At 43.7% G+C, this 17,822-nt stretch overlaps 1 protein-coding gene across 2 annotated transcripts in view; it reads left to right on the plus strand.

Moving 5' to 3' along the window:
- Window positions 1–17,822, plus strand: part of OSTN (osteocrin) — a 188,780-nt gene that overhangs the window by 118,773 nt on the left and 52,185 nt on the right. For both annotated transcript variants that reach the window (XM_086944632.1, XM_086944631.1), the window contains exons 2-3: window positions 6,950–7,048; window positions 11,377–11,594. In XM_086944632.1, coding sequence (XP_086800758.1) covers window positions 6,950–7,048; window positions 11,377–11,594 — 317 coding nt within the window. The remainder of the gene's footprint in view (window positions 1–6,949; window positions 7,049–11,376; window positions 11,595–17,822) is intronic.

Genomic DNA, 17,822 nt, shown 5'->3' on the forward strand with positions numbered 1-17,822 from the left:
TGTGTATGTGTGGCTCTGTGTGTGTGTGTATGGGTGTAAATGCAATAGGTCTCGCGTTTGCGAGAGATTAAGCTATTGGCAATGTAAATGACAATGCCATTTATTTATCTGTTTTCAAAACCAACACATAAATAAACATTTTGTCATTTACAATGCCAATATCTCTAACTTTTGCAAAGGCGAGACTGTTGCATTATAAATGCTTGTTTAGGACGTGTGCCCTGGTGCTCTGATGGGGGCTGGTGAGACCCTGCCAAGGTTGCCAGGGGCAGGCACGCCACAGTGTAAGGCCCCAGGGGGCTAGTGGGCTCTTGTTAGGGCCACAAGGGGCCAGGTGGTATGAGCAGGGCAGCTGCTCTCAGGCCTCTAGTCGACAGGGGCAACAAATTGGAATGCCCCAGAGGATGGTTGGCTGCTTCCAGGGCTGGACAGGGCAGGTTTGTTACTGAGCAACTCACGTGGGGCGGTTGGACGGGGCAGGAGGAAGAAAATAATATGTCCTTGGGTTGGGGGGCTACCCTTAGGGCTGACAGGTCCAGAAGGGACACTGAGCAATGCCAGGGATCTGGTTGGCTATCATAAAGGCCAGGAGGAAGGGGAGGGATGCTGGTCAGTTCCAGGGATATTTAGTAGGGGTGGGTGGAAGTCGCGGAATGGACTATCCTGGAGAGGCACGGAGATTGAACCAATCTCCGTGCCTCTCCGCGATTTTTCCGTTACGCAAGCCTGCCCGCAGCCCGCTTCCCAACCGCCTCCTGCCCGCCTTATTAAATTATATTTAAAGGATAAAATAGTAACTTAAATAAAACTTACCTTATTGCACCGCAAACTTCCCCCATCACGGCTTCATCGTGCAAACTGTGCATGCACGGCAGCCTGCGCATGCGCAATCCACCAGGAATGAGCATGCGCAGTTTACAAGATGAAGCCACGATGGGGGAAGTTTGCAGCGTAATAAGGTAAGTTTTATTTAAGTTACTATTTTACCCTTTAAATATAATTTAATAAGGTAGGCGGGCGGGAAGCGGGCGGCGAGCGGGAGTCGGTCGGCAAACTTCTGTTCTGTCCGTGAATGTGCGGAAATTTGCCCCGTTTTTCCGCCTTCTTTGCAGAAGGCGGAAGGTGCAAATTTTTGCACATTCCGTGGGCGGAACGGAAATGTCCGCCCACCCTTAGTATTTAGAGAGACAGATGCACCCCGGAACTCAACAGTATTAATTCAACATTGCTTCTAATAAATTTGAAACACAAGATCTATGTATTCTGTCGATGGCTCAAATCACAGGATACGACAATATTTCGATTTGTACTGGGGCTCTCTCGAGTTTATTAATTAGTTTAACATTCAGTCAACACACACTGTACAAATATTCTTACAAGAAAAAGTTTTTTTTCCCAAAAATGTCATGTTTATACAGTTATTTTTTCAAGGTCCAGTGTTTGTCGCTGGAAGGACAGAATATCACAGTGAAATAGAAACATGACAGCCGACACGTGTTTCATTACATTTGTAATTTCTTCAAGGCTGCAAAAATAGTAATAGCATTCATGAATAAGTGATTACAGGACATTTAGTAAAAACATATGAATCAACCCAGTACTGTTTTATACAAAGAAGGTGAAAGCCCGAGTGAAAAAGATCTCAGGGTGATGTGAGAGAGTACAAAAAAGCTTTAGCAATAATGAGACGTGTGCATAACAATGGATAGGTCATTATGTCATTCTCAAAAGAGATAGTAAGACAGGTGAAAACATGGACTTGAGTCTGATAAAATCTAGCAAAGAAAGATCGATAAACTCAGAAGGCAACATGCGGAGCAAGCGACACCCGAAAGGGAGTATTATTCATGCTGAAAAACAGTGTTTAGGATATAGTGTGCTGGAACCCAAGCCCAATTTCTAAACTTAGCTACATAAAGGGGGTGATCCTCAAAGCTCGTAGAGACTCCACCAATGTTGTGTTGTCTTTATATCAAAAAGAGTAGCCAAGAAATAAGTCATAAGAGATATGGGTGAATACTTATATATGTATCTGGTTTGTCCTTACTGACTAGTTAGGAGAGAAGATACGCTATAAATAAGCACCTTTCATGTGCTTTTTGAAATCCTTCGATGTCTTTCAATCGTCGAGGAAGAGCCACTGGAAGAAACCATTTCAGCAGTTCACGTGGTCTAGATTTCTCAATTGATATTGGAGAAACATAAGTAAAGTAAAACGGTGAGTAAAAGAAAAGTGATTGCAGGCATTCTTCTATTTAGTATGTTCCAATTTAAATAACTGTGAAAAAGTCAGGCCCTGCCCCCAAACGTCACTGATGACAACCCCCCTTCCCTGTGCACAAACCATGTGCAGCGGGTGGTTGGCCGCAGGGCCTGAACCCCAAAGCGCTGCGAGCACAAATGTCTTAATATAAGGGGTGTCATTTTCAGTAAGGCAGAGCTACTGACTTTGTCAAAGGATCAGAACACCCATATATAAAAAGTGTGTCTATTGCATTTATGAAGGTGGTCAGAATATCAACATATATAAAACACATGCATTGTCTTTAACAGAAAAAGACCAATAATTATAATTACATAGTTATTTCATTTATTGGCACATTTTAATGTTTAATAAAAGTGCTTGCCAATAAAAAATATAAAACTTTTCTGTAAAAAAATATGTCTGAATCTTATTTTAAAATATTTTTCAAGCTACGAAGTGCAGCCATAAAACCAACCACAAGAGGGCTCTGCACTCCAGCTGAAACATGTAGAGCTCCAGCTAGGACTGCTTTAAAAATATGGTCAGCTCTCCTTGGGTCATGGATACAAAGACCCGGGAGACTGGCTGTTTTTTATGTTACTAGTGGGGCCTGCTGCACTCCCCGCAACCCACCTCAACACACACTTAAAAAAAGTTTGGTGGTGCCCCTGCCTCTTCTAGGGGCACTACAAGCATGAAAATATATTTTGTTAAAATGCCCCATGTGGTGCTCCTTGCTAGAAGCAGCGAATAATAAATGAGTGGCTCCTCCCCTTCTTGATTGAATGGTCCCCGGGTGAAGGGGTCCCCGGAACCTCGTAGAGGCTCGGGAAGGGGGACAGTACACCTTGCACCCCTTAATTAAAAAATAAGCACCAAGGGATGAGGTCCCAGGGCTCTTACGAGGGTCGGGGAAGAGCCTCTCATCTTTTTTGAGGCTTTAATCTCCCGGCACATTTTGCACTAAAATTGCTCTAACGTTGCCTGTGGCACCTGTCGTACAGTGCATCGCCCACTCCTAGAGGCCTGCGTGCCTAACTCTGCCCTAAAGATGCACATGGAGAAGGCAGGTCGATGAAACACCCATAGAGGATTATTGTTATCTTGGCACACCCTGGCTGTGCAGGTTCACACACTCACAGAGAATCCTGAGAAGCACAGAGCTCCGCCCATCTTCTGGAGGCGATTACCAGCTGCAAACACGGAAGGCTATCCGCCCTTACAGTCACTCGGCCATGGCGTCTGTAGCTGTGCACCACTGCCCCTCCCAAAGCCCTCTGCAGCTAAATGATGGTGAAACTGCTGCGTTACCCTTGCACCAGGCTGTGTGCGCCATAGATTGTACTATTAGTCTGTAAACACGACAGGTACGGGACCTTGTGGTTCTGATGCTCTTGCAGTATATCCGGTCCTTGTGCCAACACTTCCGTTTCTCGTGCTTTTTATAGCGGATGTCTGCACCGCAGTTATTGACTGGAAAGGGGGGTCAGTGAGTTAAAGACCCGAACAATGATTGGTCTTAAAGAGCCATTCACTATTGAGAAGACAAGAGTTCTCTGTCTCCGATGTTTTTGCATCTCGAGCAGTCACCGAAATAGGCATTCTAGAATGTTTGAGAATGTTCCTTTGTTTGGTGAATACTGCTAGTGTGTTCAGACCTGTTGAGCTATAATTAACCTAATGTCACCTTTAAGGAAAGCTATACTACACAGGCAATTTAATTCATCGCAGCGCTGTGGATAAACAACTAACTTCCTTCCTTCCTTCCTTCCTTCCTTCCTTCCTTCCTTCCTTCCTTCCTTCCTTCCTTCCTTCCTTCCTTCCTTCCTTCCTTCCTTCCTTCCTTCCTTCCTTCCTTCCTTCCTTCCTTCCTTCCTTCCTTCCTTCCTTCCTTCCTTATTCAGACCTGCAAATATATCACTTTCTATGTGTTTCAAAATCCATTTTGTCCATAAAGGCTAGAAACAGGAAGCAAACGCAATTTTTACAATGTCAATTAAGTCTTCTATTTGCACTTGTGGCTGGTGTTTGCTCCACTGGGGCATTTCTGTCACAATCTGCATCTTTCTGTGTCAGAAACGGTAAGGGTCTCTGCTCACTCTATACATTCAGCAATGAATGATGACGCAATGGTTTAAAGCTGCTGGAAGTACACTTCCGGCAATGAACGATGAAGAAATGGTTTAAAGCTGAAAGAAGTCCACTCCTCGTAAGGAACGACAAACCAATGGTTTGAAGCTGCCAGACGTCCGCTGCCGGCAATGAACAACATAGCAATGAACCCACAGCGCCTCAAGACCCTCCTGCATGAAGCAGCCACGCTATACAAATCCTGATTGATTGATTGATTGAATGAATGAATGGTTTGAAGCTCTCAGAAGGTCAAACCAATGGTTTGAAGCTGTCCGAGGCCCAATGTCGACAATTAACGACGAACCAGTGGTTTACTTTAAAGCTGCCAGAAATCCACTTCTGGCTATAAATTATGAACCAATGCAGGGCTGGACTGGGAACAGCAACCACCCCGGGCAGTTTGCTACTCGACCGTACCTGGGAGCGGGAGTAGGGGGAAAGGGTGCTAGCAAAAAGCTGCTCCCGCTTTTGTTACTTGGCCCGATATTTCAGTGACAAAACCAGTCCCCACACCTCCGGCCCACCCGGGAAATGCCTGGTGCCCGCTACAGCTAGTCCGGGCCTGAACCAATGCTGTGAAGCTGCCAGTCTGTCTTTCACTGCATCGCTGTCACCGTCACAGCCAAGTAGGCGCATACATTGGGTACAACAGCTTTTCGTAATAGGTCACATTGTCATGGCCTGCGCCCGTTAACAGCACCCGATGCAGGCTGGGTCAAGGCACCCAGTGATGCAATACGGTCCTTTGTGTCCAAAGCTGTGGTGCATTGGAGGGACCTGGATGGGCTGATCATTGAAAGAGCACAGAACTCATTGGCAAGAGGTGCTTCATGGGAAGGCTTCAGAATAGGACAACTCTGAGTTTGACAGCCTCCCCATTAGAAGGTCACAAAAGTGCTGCATTTGACCTCCAACTGTCCCTTTCGAAACACCACTCACACCAAAGGGTTTATGTTGTATATATGCTGCTGGCGACCTGGTGTTGGCTCACTGCACTGGGGCACAGACAGGACAATGTGTAGGGGTGGCCCAGAACGAACAGGACACGTTACAACACAAACATTTCCAACGCATGCCTTTACAACATGGTTTTTACATCGCAACGTCCATTACAACACATGATTTTACAACGCATGGCATCACAACTCATTTTTAGAAACTACATTTACAATGCATTCCATTACTACCCATAATACTTTTAGGGGAACAGTAGTGTAACTGTTGGATAGTGTAGGGGTAACAATTACTATTCCCACTCCAGTGAGTGCAACAGTTGGGTAAATGTTGGATAGTGAAGGGATAAAAATTACTATCCCCATTACTTACCTTATAAATGCATTGTCATGTCATGCATTGTAGTGACATGTGTTCTAATGGCTGTATTGTAATGTAAAATGCGATGTAAAGGCAGTTGCGTTGTAATGACTGTGTTGTAAATACAGTGCATTGTAATGACTGCGTTGTAATGGTTGTTTCCGCTGAGAACCCACTTCTGTATGAAGACCGGTGTGATTGCTTGCAGATGTCGGTGACTCTGCTTCTCTGTGAGCACTTTCCTTGTTCCCAGATGTATGTGTTGCACAGTGTCACACTTGTGACCAGTGTGTTTGTTTGCAGATACTGGTGACTCAGCGTCTGTGCATGCACTTTCCTTGTTCCCAGCTGTGTGTGTAGCACAGTGTCACACTTGTGACCGATGTTTTTGTTTGCAGATGCTGGTGACTCGACTTCTGTGCGTGCACTTTCCTCCTGATTTGCTGATTGTGTTTCACACTCTCACACTTGTAACCCGTGTGTTTGTTTGCAGATGCTGGTGACTCGACTTCTGTGCGTGCACTTTCCTCCTGATTTGCTGATTGTGTTTCACACTCTCACACTTGTAACCCGTGTGTTTGTTTGCAGATGCTGGTGACTCGACTTCTGTGCGTGCACTTTCCTCCTGATTTGCTGATTGTGTTTCACACTCTCATCCTTGTAACCTGTGTGTTTGTTTGCACATGCTGGTGACTCGGCTTCTGTGCCTGCACTTTCCTTGTTCCCAGCTGTGAGTGTTGCACCCTCTCACACTCGTAACCTGTGTTTTTGTTTGCAGATGCTGGTGACTCGGCTTCTGGGTGTGCACTTTCCTCCTTATTTGCTGTGTGCATTGCACAGTGTCACACTTGTAACCCGTGTGTTTGTTTGCAGATGCTGGTGACTGAGCTTCAGTGCGTTCACTTTCCTTGTTCCCAGTTGAATGTTTTGCACAGTGTCACACTTGCAATCTGTGAATTTGTTTGCAGATTGGTGACTCGGCTTCTTTGCGTGCACTTTTCTTGTTCACAAGTTCAACTGTGTTTGTTTCACACTCTCATATTTGTAACCTGTGTGTTTGTTTGCAGATGCTGGTAACTCGGCTTCTGTGCGTGCACTTTCCTTATGCCCAGCGACGTGTGTTGCACCCTCTCACACTTGTAACCTGTGTGTTTGTTTGCAGATGCTGGTGACTCGGCTTCTGTGCGTGCACTTTCCTTATGCCCAGCTGCGTGTGTTGCACCCTCTCACACTTGTAACCTGTGTGTTTGTTTGCAGATGCTGGTGACTCGGCTTCTGTGCGTGCACTTTCTCCTGGCTGTGGCCTTGATCCAATGGAATGCAGGAAGGCTCCTCCTGGCCGGTGCAGCGCCTGAGGTGAGTCAGCACTTAGGACCATTAAACTCAAGGCCCACTGGCTTATAAGCAGGGCCACTGGAAACATGTGGCAGTGATGGACCAAAGGACACAATTATGCATCATAACTGGAAAATTGTATGGCAAATAATATCAAGTTATGAGGCACGTGATACAATACTGAAATCACAAATTTTAAGCCCTTTTTGTGATATTGTTCTCTCTGTTTTGAAATTTTAACAAACTGATATAAAATGGGCCCTAGTGCTGTCTGAAATACACAATATTGTTATGAAAGAAATGTATGCGTTCTGCACATCCTATTCAAAACAGCAACTGATGTTTCTTGCATGGAAGCATAGAAACACTATTTTATTAACATTCCTGTTTCTATTTGGGCAGTGAAAGGCTCGGCAAAAAGTGTATCCTGGGCGTAGCAGGCGTAGTGCCTCGACGCGTATTTCCACGGAGTTAAAAAAAAAAGCTCAGTGGAAATACGCTACGCTCGCTCCCCGTTCCCAAAGTCTTTAAAAATGTTCTGTAATTTAAAAAAAAAAACACTACGTTGTACGTCTGACGCTCGTGCACGTGCGCATGCATGTCAGATGTGCAATGTAGTGTTTTTTTAATTACAGAAGGAAGCGAGGAGTAGGACGGAGAGCGGCAAGGCAAGGGAGGCAGCAAGCAACAGGTAAGTGGCCTCTTTTTCATTTTTAAAGACTTTGGGAGGGGGAGGGAGCAGCTAACCCTGCGTTCGCCACGCGGAGTAGGCAAATCTCCGCAAACTCCTGCGGCGGAGGGGAGTTACCCGCCCAGGGGTTACTAAAAATATATTTTTTTAAAGACCCCTGGACTCATTTACAATATTTTAGCGCATGGCAACGCAGCAAGCCTTCCTGCCGTGCTGCCGAGCATCAAAATATAAGGCATATCTACAAGATCCGGCACATTCTTGTCCTTCTCCCCTGCGCCAGTGCACAAACAGCAGCCATGGGCCATTGCAGAGACTCTTGCATCACATTGCAAGGGTGCCTGCACTGAGAGGATGATTGTTTCTGTGCAGGAAGGGACACATTCCTGCTAGGGTTACCAACTGGCAGGGTGCAAAGTCAGGACGGATAGTGGAAAAATTCAGGACAAAGGGTCAAAATTCAGGACAAAAATTTGGGACAAAACATAAGTTTTACAGACATATCAGAGGAGGTGGCACAATAATATATAAGTAAGTAAATAGACAACCAAAATAAATACAAGTCAAAATAAGTTTATATAAGGTTGAGCCAATCAATTAGTTTTTCAGTATGCGCGCATCTTTGCAAAGCGACATCGGGCCCTTTCTGTAATCAAGACGTGTGCTATTAACAATAACCATTATTAAATAGTAGTTTCTTATCTGTATGTTGAAATCTGTCTTTTAAATGTACAGTGAAACCGGTGTTAGTTATTTTATTTGTATTTTCTCCAGCATGGCGCCAAGACAAAAGCAGAATGCTTTGCCCTAGTCCCATGCAGGAGAAGGCCCCCCACATGCTGTCACTACGATTGGGCCATTGGCACTTATAGAATGACAATCAACTGCGCTCTCAGAATGACAATGGGCCGCTCCACAGTCTGCACAAGGGAGGTCCGGGAGGGGCGGCTGCAGGGAGCCTACTCAGTTTAAAAGATAACTGCGACAGGCCCGAGTGAAATCTTTTAAACTCACGGGGCCTCTCGCATGGGAAACAGCATTCCTTTCTGAGATTTCCCATTTCGATTTTAGTATGATGTCTGTAAGGCGTCCGTAATTTGGGATCCCCAAACTACGGACGCCTTGTGGACATTATACTAAAATGACGGACGGTCCGTGAAATTTACGAACGGTTGGCCACCCTAATTCCTGCATAAAAACAATAATTTAAGACATTAAAGGCATTTTCCATTAAAAGTATTTCTCCTCGTTGCGGCTCCTTATGCCTCCCCAGAACAGATCCTGTCAGTGAAGGACTTCAAGGGGGGAGTCACAACCCCCTTACAGGTGACACACTCGGTGCCCTGGAGGTTCTGCCTGAGGCACGTCTCCTGTCCTCTGAGGCAGCACAGGCAGCACCTTAAGGTTAAAAATGGCCTTGCTGGGGTCTGTCTTGGGGTGCTCCCTCTCAGAGCAGGTAACCCCTGAATTACTGCTCCTGTTCCATCTTGGCCTCTGCACTCTCCATTTGGAGAGAAGGGGCCAGATGTAGGGTGCACAATACCGGTCGGTAACGGACGAAATTACCGAATTTCCGCCGCTACCGACCGGTATTAGGCTACTGAGATGTAAGTGGCCTAAATTGCGAATTTGGTTATTTACTGATTCGGTATTTTAAGGATTGGTAAATTACCAATTCCTTAAAAAACGGAATCGGTAAATTACGGAATTTGCAATGTAGGGAGCCCTCAAATGAGTGCTTTTCCCATTTTAGGATTCGTTATTTACCACCAACTACAAGTTGGTGGTAAATAAGGAATACCTTTGAAAATGCAAATCAGTGCATTTTCAACTGTGCCATGTGGCAGACATACATGCCCTTAGGGCGTGTATGTGTGCCACATCTGCACACAAGCACGATTCAGGGGTGCAGCAGGGTGTCAAAGTGACACCCTGGCACCCTTGAATGTTCCCCCATTTTACTGAATCGGTATTTACCGATTCCGTAATTGCCATTCATTCCTGTGGTCCTCCAGGCCCATGGGAATGAACGGCAATTACCGAATCAGTAAATACCGATTTGGTAAATACCAAATCTTACCGATTCGGTAATGTTTTCCGAATTTTTTGCTACATAGCATTTACCGATTCCAAAATACCAAATCGGTAAAATTCGGTATTTTAGAATCGGTAAATATTCTTTACCTACATCTGGCCCAATATCCCCAGAAATCTGAGGGGTTCGGGCATCTGGCGGTTCTCTCACTGGTGGAAGTACACTGCCATGGATGTAGTCAATGGGATTCTGGGGACTGACAATGACCCACATCAGGGCCCTCCCCAGCCTCATTCAAGGGACACAGGGGCCACAAGGTGGGAAAAGTCCTGGCCATGGGCCTGGGTTACCCCTTATACCTGTCCAGGGAGATGCTGCTCTGGGGAAACCAGAGCTCTGTGCCTGCAGTGGTAGAGACTACCCATATATGCCCTTAACAAAAAGACAAACATATTGTGAAAATGATTAAAACGTCATCTTATTTCAGCCAATAAACAGTTTTTAACAAAGAAAATCACAAACTGCAGCAGAATCTCTCCTCCTTCATCAGAGAAGAGTGCTCCTAGTACGAACGAAGCTTGGTGTGCAGGGGTCACTGTTACACAGAGGTCAAAGGGTAACAGAAAAGGTATCTAGAGATTGGAGGAAGGGGTGGGGAGTGGAGAGCCATGAACCTTCACTGACTAGAGAGGAAGGTGAGCAGTGCAGGGATCTGTGGGGGTGAGAGAGGCTGTGTGAAGACAAGTGTCCTCACTTGATGGACAGGAGGAGGGAGGGAGCTGGTCAGATGTTGACTGCAATCTTGTTTGAGATTCTGGGGGCACATCAGGTGCATGTTTGCAATAAGGTTTTGTCCTACTTGCATCTCCTCTACAATTCTACATTAAAAAGAGCCATCCTTGGATTGCAAAAGAGATGAGCCAGAGCTGTGAAAATAGTAATAAAACAGTACAACTATCTGAAAGTAGAAATAAGAGTAGTGAAACTCTTTGTTAGTTCTTGCTCACGGAGCGCTTCGTGTAGCCCCATAGACTAGACCTGGAGCAAGAGATGCGGCGAGTAGAAATCCATGAAGTAACTCTGGCGATAGACAAAGATCACAGGTACATGCAGCCTTTGGGTGGAACACCTCAGCACCCCATCATACCTTCCTTCTTACTCCCTCCTTGATGCATCCTTCTTACTCCCTCCTCAATGCAGAGGCTTTTAAATGATGGAGCATTTAGCCAGGTCCGGTAACTGGGTGAACTCATACACCCACTGTAGGTTTGTTTTTGACCTCCTGGTCACAGGTTCAAATCCTAGCGGATCCATTCAGCCTTTCATCCTTCTGAGGTCAATACAATGAACGCTATTGAGTTGGGTAACTATAAACATCTGTTATGAAGCGCCAAGATGCACACTGCTGAATGTGCACAGTGTGTTATGTTATGGTTACCCCATAGGCCTTGTTCTTTATTTATCAATTGTTTACTTTTATGCTTAACAACTCAATATTACTCAACTGATTGCTTTGCATTGGATAAGGATGCTTGCAAAGATGCATAGAAGGTCAGTTTGGCAGCATAATATGATGTCCACTCAAGCAGCGCCTAACACAGTGTCCACCATCTCTTTCTGCAGTCCGTGGACTCCTCCCTTCTCTTGGACACGGATTCACACTCCGCGTCCAGCGAGGAGAAGGCCGCTACCGACCTGGTGGCCAAGCTCTTGCTTCTCGATGAGCTGGTGTCCCTTGAAAATGACGTCATCGAGACCAAGAAGAAGAGGAGCTTCCCCGGCTTCGGCACCCCACTGGACCGGCTGTCGGCCGCCTCCACGGAGCTGAAGGCCAAGCAGAGGTGAGTCCACTCAAGCGTAGGTGTGATGGTCAGCAGCACGACAACCTCAGCCCGGACCTGTGTGGTGGGTAGGTACACCTGGGTGAGTACTGAAATATCAATCGTTTATCAATCTAGACACTTGTCTTTCAAAGCTGGATTTGTTTCAAGACCAGAGCTTGGGATTGTGCGAGACAAGAAAATACAGAAGTTCACCTTATTCTCTACCACTAAGGTTAAGTCATCTGTTGCTTTGTATGCATAAAAAGAGCTAAAAGTATAGGATGTAAGAAATGTGAAATTCCTTAAAAAAGAAAACTATGTATTCATCCCAAGGGGTACCCAGCCTCATTGGGGGGCAGATTTACTAACATTTTGTACTGGGTTTGCATCACAAAAATGACACAGACCAGAGCAAAATGTTCATTTTGAATTTCCTTTCCAGCTCAGTCTTGTTTTGTTTGGATGTTGACTGAGAGAAACACAAGGTCCCGCTGTGCGTTGCTTTGCATTAGTTTGCATACAGGGACCCTCCTTGGGTGTTACATGGGCGTTCCCATGGCAACACCTCCCAATGGACTTTGACGCAAACCCCTAACTACTACCAGTAGTAGACAGATGTTTACTCCCAAAAAAATAACACCTTTTTGAGAGTGACAATAACTTGGGCAAATGCTTTTTTCCAAACCTTTACTACTTTTCATGTATGCAGCACTGTACGGAACACATCCAAACTGGGAGAACTTTTTAAGTTTGCTCGGCCTAGTATCTCAGCCAAAGCTTGATATTCACAAAGTTTTCTGGATAAAACATTGAGTGGATGCCCGCAAATCACACCGCCCAGGACTCCCCTGGGTGTCCAGTTTTCATATACGAATGGGCTTGTAGGTTTCCCAGGTTGTCGGCTGAGCCGAAGCAGAAATACTTCAGCTGCTCAGATTGCAAGAACGAGTACATTTGAAAGGCAACATCTGGATGTTTTCTAGTTGCATTTTTTGTGGCCTTCCTTTTGTGAGCAATAGGACTGGCACACAAGTGGGTACCATTGTTATTGGGAGACGCTTGGAAACACAGTATAACAGAACATTTATTATCACCGATTGCTTTCTCTCTGTTTATTGCTTCCAAACATATGCCAGTGTGAAGAAGCGACACATTTTGCAAACTGCTATCAGGATCACAGGATATTGTGGATAACCCCAAATTCAGAGTTCTGCAAATAATAAATATTCCTATGCTCATCAAGTTAGACAAATTTAAATCATGGATACGTTTCATTTTTACTGATCTTTCATTCACTAGATTTTAAATATGAATGGATTCATGGGCTGTACATAATGAAAAATCAGGGAACCAGATGTCTTTCATCACCCAACAAACACTATTTATCCTTTCAACCAGAAATGTCTACGGACAAAGCAGTATGCTATCTTTGGCCTTAAGTGCATTTTATTTTTACTTATTTTGATTTGTCTCTGATTTCAATGCTTACAGCCTGATTCATGTAGGCAATAGCGCTCGCAAAAGGGCCAGATTCTGAGAATGTGGCCCTTTGCGAGTGCGATTTTTGCATTTGGTATTCACAATCCCAAATGCAAAAATCGCTATTTAAGAAATCGCATATTTGCGAGGAATGGCATTTAAGGAATCTCTAATAGAGATTCCTCAAATGCTATTCATGACACATCAAGAAATTGCGATTTTGCACTTTTGGAGCCGCTATTTACCGAGAGGTCAGACCTGTCGGTAAATAGCAAAAACTCAGAAAAATGCTTTTAAAAGCATTTTTCTAAGTTGCATGTTGCACACACACATGTCCTTTGGACATGTGTGTGCGCAACACCTGTTCAAATGTGCATTTTAGGGGTGCTACAGGGCGTCCTTTGGACACCCCTGGCACCCTTAAAATCGCTATCTGATTTGCGAGTAGCAAATTGCTACTCGCAAATAAGGGATACTCCCCATTCATTCCTATGGGCCTCTTGGCCCATAGGAATGAATGGGGAGTTTTTGCGAGTAGCAATTTGCTACTCGCAAATAAAGAACATGTAGGAATCGCTATTTTATTAGCAATTCCTACATGAATGCCGTTTTGCGTGTCCTCAATAGCGAGTCGCTATGATTCGCTATTAGGGCCACGCAAAACGGCCTTTACATGAATCAGGCTGTAAGTTTCTTTGGGGATACCACGAGTGAGCTGCACACATGATCCCTTACTGAATTCCAAATGTTATTTACTTTACGAAAATTCAAGCTGTCCAGGTTCACCCATGGATTTCAGACCTGTTTCCATCACTAATTTCAAGTAGGCTGAAGTCACAAAAAATTGAAACACTACCACATAGAATATTCCAAAGCTGTATTGAAAAAACGATTGTTCTGCCTGCTTCTGAAAGCTGGGAAGGGGGTGATCTTAGCACATACAAATGTGTTCATGTCATTAAAAAAAAAACTATATATATATATATATATATATATATATATATATATATATATATATATATATATATACTCTTTTTTGCACAGCATTTTTCCCATTTTATAAAACAAAAAAGTTGCTGCATTTTGTTTATTTTCTTAGTTCCTTCCAGGGGAATCTACAACCCATATATACATTTAGAATCACCAACATGTGGGAGAATAGGACGCACATTTGGCCTAGACATGTTTCATTGATACTACCAATGGTGGTGCCCCGCGTGACGTCGCCAGTGATGTCATTTGTAAATTTGGAGGAGATGTCTCTTACGTTGGCATAATCTCCCATAATTTCGATCATTTTCTGTTATATGTGCTATATGGAGTTCCCTAAATTCCGCTATTACGCAACAGCATCTAATTACATGCCATTCACAGCAAAAACATAGCGTGTGCGCACGGGAAGTGCTTGAGCTACAAGACCGCGAGTGGCTGTCGTTTATGCACTTGTGTTTTTGGTGCCACTTTCTAGTGCAAAATGTGGCCTTGTGTCTGAAATGAACACAAGAAGAGAGCGTCAAATGTCGGTTTTCTATTTCACATAAGTACATGTAATTTGGAATGTCTTATAATTACGCAAAAGCAAATTATGCGAATATCCCACACTCCTAAAATACAAATCCCCTCTGTACTAAAAATCAAAGGACCTTGAATGTCTTTTGAAGGCCGAGTAAATCAATAGCAAAATCTTTAAGAGTGTACCGGTATACAGAAGAGCTCAACACTGTAAAAAGAAAGCGTGTCCATAACTCCACTCATTCTACTGCAAAGGAATCACTATCTCCCAGAATCAACCCACAAAGAGGCACAAAAACGATTTAATATTGGAGATTGTTTTGAATTTTTAAACAAATGTTTTAAAAAGTTCACTGTAATATATTTCTGAATGAATGCACACTATTAGAATTTTCGTTATTTGCAGGTTTGACTGCGTGGCAGGAAATCGAGTTGCATTTAAAAAAGAAAAATTAATAGTTTTCTTTTCATTTTTTAAGAGCAGGCAGTGGTTCATGGGACAACTGCCTGCTCTTAAAAAACATTTTTACAAACGTTCAGAAAGGGGGAGGGGTCCATTGGTGACCCCTTCCCGTTAGCAAATGTGTTACCACCTACTTGAAGTAGGTGGTAAAATACAAATGTTTAGTGACTGCATTTCGGTCACTAAACATTCTTACATACCAGTGCGATTCAGTATTAGAAAGGGACGCCCTAAACATGCCCCTGACTTATATCGAATCAGTATATATTCAGAATTCCAATCTATGATTCGACAGCATGTTACCGAATCGCAATTTGGGAATGATACACACCAAAATGCATTTTTTCAGTCGCAAACGGCCCGAATCTGCAAATCGGGCGACCGTAAAAATGCTTGAAACATCTTGCCCTTACATTGAAACAATATTATAGCTTTAGTGTGAAACTCAAAAACGGACATTCCTGTTTAGGGGTACCAAAGCAACCATAACTCATTCCCCAGTACACCACTTGTGACCTCATACATGATGCCATTGTCGCCATCTCAAACTACATCGCTAAAGACCCCACTTACTACCTCACTGAGGGCCCGATTCACAAAAGTAATCTGAGACAAAATCCTAACTTTACGACTTTTGGTATTCACAGAAGGCATTTAGGAGTACTAAAGCTAGGAGTTTGTCTCATTTAATCTTGCATTTTGGTCTTAAGTGAAAATTAAGGCAAACATAAGTTTATCTGAGACAAAATCTTAGTCGTAAAGTTAGGATTTTGTCTCAGTTAAACTTAAGTTTGTCTTAAATTTCACTTAAGACCAAAACTTAAGACACCGTATGATTTTCGATTGGTGATGTCTGCCACTGATCCCCTCTTTAGCCTATTAAAGTGAGATTCCCTCCGCCTCCCTGTGGACACAACCCACTGTGCAGGGCCTTCACATTTATTATCCTCCCATCCTTACTGGAACCAGGTCCAGGAAAAACCATCAGGACGTCTATGAGTTCAACGCTTCCAAGTCCACCAACATGTTTTGTAATGTAAATATTTCACAAACTGCTGAATGATTCATAACAAACAAAAATTAACATATTTTCTGAGTATAGGTCTAGTTTCATACAAATATTTATATAATTCTGTTCAGCAGTTTGTGCTGCTGCAAAAAGAGCAAGCATTTTCCTAGCAAATAGGTTTTACCTTTTTGCTTTGTCCATTCTTTTTGCTAATGCTGCTCCGCATCGGCAAAAAAAGACTCAACATGATGATGCTGAGGTGCACGTGCCACCTTGCATGCGCACAAATCATCAAGAAGTGCTTTTTTCCCTTTTAAATTTACTGTTCTAAATGGTGGACGCTCATCATGAACAGTAAATTTAAAAAAATAGGTGGACTAAAGCAAATTATTTTGAATGATGCAGCCTGGAAGCTGGTCAGCTTCCAGGCCATCTTAAAAAGTAAAAGAAAAAAAAAAAAGAAATGCCATGCAGGGGCTGGGAAAGCAACTGATGACCCCGGAGTATGGAGGCAAATTTAAAAAAAAGATCAGCATGGCTCATAGCCCTCTGTAAGTATTAGAATTGCATGTTATTCTTCTGACCACTGACATTTGTAGGTGAGTCCTGAAAATTCATATGAGAGCTAAATAGACAGGCACTGACAATGCCAGTCGGTCTCACATGCCTTTACGTACAATCAAAAGGGATTGACTTTGCCAATGCTTGTTTTCAGTAGTCTGTTAAGATCATTGTTGTTTGTTCCACATTCATACAGTTCTTTTTCTGATGACCATTTGTGGCAGTGAAAGGCATCAAACTTAATCTGTTGCACAATTTGGCTCTGTTTTCAATGCTGCATTTGGAGCAGGAAGAAGGACGAACCCAAGAAGCTCCTGTGGGCGGGTCAAGCACAGAAAGAGAGGAAATAACAAGTTGGAGAATGACAACTCAGACAGGCATGAAAGTCATCCAATCTTGAGCAGGGATAGGCTCTGTGAAGTATGGCATAGAATGCCATGTCGCAATAGGCAGCTTGAGATGTCTGTAGCGACACCGCAAACACACCTCGATTTGGACCCCCTCTTCCATATTTTCCCAGAGAAGAATATTATCTGCATTGAAACATGACATAACAGAAATTTGCTGAATGAACTAATTGTCTGCCAAAATGTATGCAGAATTGTCAAACGATGGCAAGGTCATGAGCAAAGCAAAAAGAAGCCATTGCAATGGAAAGTAAAAACCAACCAGGTCATTATCGCAAACTGATCTGTATGTCATAAAAATCCATTTGAATGCATTGGCACCCCCCTCTGAAGGAATTAATATCCATTAAAGCACTTTAGAAATCTAAATGCACCGAAAGCGTAAGGAACTCTATAGGTAGACACTGCTCATACAGGATAAAAGCAACCAGACACATTGAAGTCTGGCATAGAGCAGAGGGCAGTAAACACTCAACAGATACCACAGCCAATGTGTGCATATATGACTGTCAGAGGCCTGACGTCAGGGGCACTGCTTAGAGAATGAAAAAGGGTTCTGTGGGACATGTGTGAGGGGGAAACAACCTTTACAACGCAGTCATCACATTGCACTACATTTACAACGCAGGCATTACATCGCAACATCCTTTACAGCGCATGTCAATACAACGCAGGCAATACATTGCATGTCATTACAACGCATGGCACCCCTACACTATCCCACACTTACCTTACTATTGCACCCCCTGGAGTTAGAATAATAATTTTTACTCCTACACTATCCAACACTTACCTTAAATGCAATGTAATGGTAT

Source organism: Lissotriton vulgaris, chromosome 11 (assembly GCF_964263255.1).
Source record: "Lissotriton vulgaris chromosome 11, aLisVul1.2, whole genome shotgun sequence".
Taxonomy (NCBI): domain Eukaryota; kingdom Metazoa; phylum Chordata; class Amphibia; order Caudata; family Salamandridae; genus Lissotriton; species Lissotriton vulgaris.